The sequence below is a fragment of the Buceros rhinoceros genome, unplaced genomic scaffold, assembly GCF_000710305.1.
Source record: "Buceros rhinoceros silvestris isolate BGI_N320 unplaced genomic scaffold, ASM71030v1 scaffold23831, whole genome shotgun sequence".
In the NCBI taxonomy this organism is placed as follows: Eukaryota; Metazoa; Chordata; class Aves; order Bucerotiformes; family Bucerotidae; genus Buceros; species Buceros rhinoceros.
The window spans coordinates 3,120-8,739 of NW_010393989.1; the positions used below are offsets into that span (position 1 = coordinate 3,120).

Below are 5,620 nucleotides of genomic sequence, written 5' to 3' on the forward strand. Positions count from 1 at the left end.
CGGTGCGGCGTTCCCCGCTGCCGCTGTTCTGCAAGTGCCCTGCCCTGTTCAGGGCCTGCTCGGCCGGGACACTGCGCAGGGCTGTGTCTGAGGCGGAACAGCTCTGAGGCCAGAGCGTGAGGCTGAAAAGCCTTTTGTGTTTGCCTTTGTTATGCCAGCCTGAGCCTAAAGAAAAGGATTGGCAAGGGAGGGTGCCTGGAGCCTGCCTGTGCTCCAGAGCCCCGGGTGTCTTTGTTCCTTTGAAATGTCCCTCTGTAGTTGGTGCTTGGATGCGTCCAGAGCTTGTGAAACTTTGTCTGGATCTGTAACTACTAATAGTATGTCAAAGAGCACATGCTGATTAGGCCTGGCTTAGGGACTGAAGAGGAGACAAGGGGCTGGAAGAAGAGACAAGGTTTCGCAGATGAGCGCTGCAGGACTTGGCTGGGTGATAGCGGGGAGCCTCACCCAGGGACACGAGCAGGAGATAAAGCCAGAGGGTTGGGCTTGGGGTGAAGTAGACTCTGTCTTTGCCAGCTCTCCCTTGACGATAAGAAAACTCAAAGGTGAGTACAACCTCCCTCCCCTCTGTCCACACCACAGAACCTCTCTGAACCTTGCTCCCCCCCGGCAGGGAGCTGTGACTTGGAGGGGTTACCCTGTGCCAGCCTGGGGCGCTGGTGTGATGGGAAGAGGGTGCAGATGCCTCTGTGAATGTCCTTTTCCGAAGAGCTTCGGCTGACACATTTCACCGTGCAACGGCCGTTGTCTGGGGGTGCAGACAGACAGCTGCCGTTACCTGCATAACGACTGTTTGCTGTGGTTCAGCCACGTTCAGTCTCTCTCCTAAAACCTCCAACCAAACTGATCCGTGAGTCGTTTTTCCCCCAGTTCAGTGCAATTGCGCTGGAGTTTGCACCATTTTAGCTAAACTGCTTTCAAATTAGTTGTGAGTTGACTTTGACTTCAGCTGGCAGCTGTGGTGAACTAGAAGCCTGTTCCTCAGCTATTCTTTGCTGCAGGCCATGGGTCATTTGCTTCAGTTCCTTCTGTGCGGCAGTTTCCCGCGATGTGACGTTAAAACCACGATGGTAGTAAAGGTGAGTGGCAGCACTAGAAATTCCATCAGAACCAGAAGGTCCAGCACTAGAACTTCCACGTTCATGTAACAGCTCAGGGCCAGCGACTCACCCCTGCTCTGACAAAAGGCAGGAGGAGCAGCGGTGGGATGGTCTGGCCTGTCCGGGGGTCGCCTTCGTTCCGATACGGTATTTCTCTGCAGCGTGCTTTCTCTTCTGGAAGCAGCAGGCTGCCGCTGTGAGTAGAAGGAATGAAGGAGATCGCTAAGCTGCCTGTTGAATTCCTCAGCGACGTGTTCGCTACAGATAGGACTTCTCGGCTGGCTGCCCCAGTAGGAACACCGAGCATTTTTAATAGAAAAAGCGCTGGAGTGAGAGAAGCCAGAGAGAAGCGCTCTCTGTTCCTTTCAGCTCAGCCGCTTTACAACGCGTGGTGCTGCGAGCTGCCTTCTCTGTTAGTCTCTGTGAAGTCGCGCCTGCCTTGTGCCATTCTCGCACCTGATAAGTCATGTAGAGATCTCTTTTCTACCCAGCAGCAGCTGCAGTTTTAAAAATGGAACCTGCTAACCATCTCCTTAAGCTCCAAGTACTGCGTTGCTTCGGAATAGCTGGGACCAGTTGGAGGTGCTCCCAGGTGCAGCTACGTGCTGGCAGGCAGCGCTTCGGGAGCGCTGAGCCCTGTTAATGAGTAACCCTCGGGTTGTGGTGATAAGGCTCGAAACACATGGCAAAGAAGAAATGCTTTGCGTACTTGTTTTGCTTTGATCTGGTCTTTTGGGGCGGGAAGTTTATGGTTGCTGTGTGTTTGCAGTGAGTGAGGAGCTCAGGTTAGACCTGTCAGTGAAACTCCCTCCTGCGTAAATCCATCTGCTGATGTCCTGACTCCTGCCACTTCGGCAACGGGACTGATAGAAAGCAGTAAATAAGCAGCTTCACCCACGTCGCCTGGGAACAATAGGATTCTGAAAGGAAGCGTTATTGTTACAGGCAGCGGTCCGAAAACCAGCGAGAGTTCTTCCTTCTGATGAGTGGGGCTGGGGAGGCTCAGCAGGCTGTAAATCACCCAAACCTGGTGACAGGAAAATCCATTGCTGTTGTTGTTGGTTCTTTTTAGTGCTGGCATCAAGCGGGGGAATGTCTTGCAATGGTAATTAGAGTTTAAGAGACACAGCTTGCTTTTTTTTATTGTTTTTCATTACAACGGTTCTCAGGATGTCTTACAAGCTGTGTTTTAGCTGAGATTCCCTGGTCAGCAGAATGAAAGCTCACAGGATGAGGGCGCCACGCTATGTTTTTAGATTGGCAGGGCCTCGTGGAAGGAGATGTTGCTCTGTTTCCAGTCGTTGTGACTCTAACTATGACAACGAAATAAATACCTACACAGACATCAAAATCTCTCCTTTGCTGCCCGTGGTCCGCGACAAAACGTAATGCTGCCAGAGCATGGCAGGAGGCTCCCAGGCTGGCCGTGGTTTTGTCCCGGTAGGGTCTTTCCCAGGTTAAACTCCTACTCTCTTGGCTCTGGTTAGTCCGACTTCAGTTTTTAATGCCATTTAAAAATGTTAATGAGGTTAAGGCTCTGGGGGCTGCTGCACTTGGGTCATTATTTGCTGCTGCTCCCAGCTGGGAGCCCTCTGGCCTCCTGCAGAGAGCTGGGGCTGACGAAACCTGTTCCTTGACTCCTGCGTGAATGTACGGAGTGGAGACCAAGCACAGGACATCTGCTTCCTCCAGCAACCTGTTAAATGTTATTTCAGACCTAGTGACCTGGAAACCCTGACAAAGAAACTTTGCTTTTGTTCTCCTAAGACACTCATCTTCTGCTTAAAAAACAAACCACCCAAACAAACCTCTCCTTCCTCCCCCCCTAACCAAACCATACTCCCCAAACCTTGAAACCAAGACCCAAATGATTATAGAGTCTCCGAGTGGAGAAACCTAAACTCCTTGGGGAGAATAATCCTGCCCCCAAGATACAGTGTTTAAAGACACCAGGATTTCTCTGAAGAACAGCCAGAACGAGAGAACGTGTGTCCCTTGCTCAGTGTCACTGGTCTATCTCCTGCCCCAGACAGCAGTCCGGGGCCTGAGGCATTTGTGCGCGAAGGGAGCAGACGTCCCCAGGGCGGGGAAGGCATCTTCTCTCATGAGGACGATGGTCGAGGACGATGGTTCCACCGTGGCTTGGGTTTAGCTCTGTTTTGCAGTGTGGTCAGCTGGAGGCAAGCAAGTGGAAAGAAGCGAGCTAGAATTACACTGTGTAAAACGTGGCAGGAAAAGGTGAGGCAGCTGATGAGTTGCAGGACCTTCTCCTCTTTGAAGCTGATCCCTGTAGCGCAGAACAGCTGGGTTCTTGGCCAGAGAAAGATGTGTGTTGTACGACAGGGGTTTGGAAAAGTGGCCAGGAAATGATCAACAGGTTTGTTTCACCAGTTCAGCCTGCCCGGTTCTGTTCTTTGTACTTAGCAGTGATGTGCTCTTGAGAGCGCTGGAGGGGTTCTGCAACGTTTTTTCCCTGTGCTTTGGCCGGCAGCACCTCACAAGTACTACATTGGCTTCCGGTACGTCCATCCTCTGACGGAAGAAGCAATCGAGGAGATGGAGAAGGACGGCATTGAAAGGGCTATCGCCTTCACGCAGTACCCGCAGTACAGCTGCTCCACCACCGGTGAGCGAAGGGGTGCCCAGCTTGAGGTGGGAACTTCCTAACTCGGGATAGCTTTCTGTCACCGTTGTCACCGTCAGCTCACTGAACTGGAGGCTGGGGAACACGACTGAGTGAGCTGTCATCGTGGAAACTAGAACAATAATTGTTCTTCAGCTCCAGAATGGTTTAGCAAATTGTTCTTGGCTTGTGCGTTGTATGGACTTTGATATACCGGGTGAACCTGGATGTCGTCGTTCCCCTGTGAGGCTCTCCGTGCTGATTTACGGTTGCATTTTAAATACGCGGCATTCTAAAGTGTCCTAATACCTTGCTGCAGAACTCTCAGTCTGGCAGGTTGCTGGTGCCTTGGCTGAACTCGTGTTCGTAATGCTCTGTGTTTCAGGAAGCAGTTTAAATGCCATTTATCGCTACTATAATAATAAAGGGCAGAAGCCGAAGATGAAGTGGAGCATCATTGACCGATGGCCCACACATCCCCTTCTTATCCAGGTACGGGTTGGTACGAGCGCCTTTGGCGTGAGCGGTCGGGGTGAGAGGTGTGAGCGGGACAGGTCCGGTGTGTCACAAAACCGCCGTGCCCCAGGGGTTTTGCAGGCTGCTTGAGGTAGGAGGTACTTGGTACCTCTGCGTTGCCAGCCAAGAGCCGAGTAAGTGGAGGTGCTGATTGAGTTTGCTTTTTGGAAATACATGCTACCAGTAGAAACATGCGATTAACGCTTTGTTCCTGTGCTGCCTGGTGCTGTCGTGGGACGGGGCCCTGTTTCTGGGTGCTCCCTGTGCCTCAGGGAGTGTTCTCCTTGCCTCTGTTTCTGATCCACATCCTCGCTTTCCCTTTCTGAACAGTGCTTCACCGATCACATCCAGAAGGAACTGAACCTCTTTCCACCCGACAAGAGGAAAGATGTCGTCATCCTTTTCTCGGCTCACTCGCTGCCCATGTCCGTGAGTGGCGTCAGCTCATTTCTGTCATCGTTAGACCAGGGTCACGCTGGCGGGGCTGCATGGGAGGGTGTGCAGCTTGCCCACCCACGAGGCAGGGCCGCAGCTGCGGAAGGGCCAGGTGAACCGGAAAGAAAAGTAGGAGGGCGAGTTAGCGATGCGCAGGGGGACATCAAAGCTCGTGAGCTGCAGGTGCTCTTGCTCGGGTCTGCGCTGCTGGCGGTGGGGCCTTGGGTTAGGTCAGGCTCAGGTCAGCTGCTTTTTTGGACTCCTGAGCTTGCCAGCTCAAACCTGGGTGCTAATGGAGGGGGAAATGTGGTGTTTTCTCACCTCTGGGAAGCAGTAATAATGCTTTCACTGAAGGAATGACAGTAAGATCTTTGCAAGGCTGCAATAAGGGACTCAATCCTCTGTCAGCAACCGCAGTGAAATGGCTCTCAGACAGTTTTTCAGAAATGCAGCGCTGCTGCCGACAGGTAAACCCCTCTGCATGTGATGATAGAAGAATTTGTCTTTTATCATGAGAAGGAGGAGATGTTCTGGTATAGCAGCTCCCTCATGGATTTTCCTGGCCAAGAATGCGGTTTTTCTTCCTTGTTTTGGATGAGCCAGGCAGCTAATACGGCCCATCCCGGGCGCAGCTGCGTCGTACACGGTGTGCCCGCCTCCCCCAGTCTTTAGGGGGTCTTTCCCCAGTCTTTAGGTCTTTCCCCAGCCCTGTTCACTGGAAGGAAACAGTCTGGTGTTTGTGTTGAAGGTGGTGAACCGTGGTGATCCGTATCCTCAGGAAGTGGGAGCTACTGTCCAGAGAGTCATGGAGAAGCTGAACTACTCCAACCCGTACAGGCTGGTGTGGCAGTCCAAGGTATGTGCTGCGGGAGGCTGTGAAGCCACCTGCCGCTCTGCGGTCTTCAAGTGATGGAGTTTGTTACCCTCCTGCTTATGATGATCAGAA

General features: G+C 52.4%; 1 protein-coding gene across 1 annotated transcript in view; it reads left to right on the top strand.

The window, feature by feature from the left end:
* The window catches only part of FECH (ferrochelatase), a gene marked incomplete at its 5' end in the record, with an annotated part of 10,141 nt that overhangs the window by 2,690 nt on the left and 1,831 nt on the right, over positions 1–5,620 (top strand). Inside the window, 4 exons of the mRNA XM_010145106.1 lie at positions 3,592–3,726; positions 4,109–4,215; positions 4,570–4,668; positions 5,423–5,530. Coding sequence (XP_010143408.1) covers positions 3,592–3,726; positions 4,109–4,215; positions 4,570–4,668; positions 5,423–5,530 — 449 coding nt within the window. The remainder of the gene's footprint in view (positions 1–3,591; positions 3,727–4,108; positions 4,216–4,569; positions 4,669–5,422; positions 5,531–5,620) is intronic.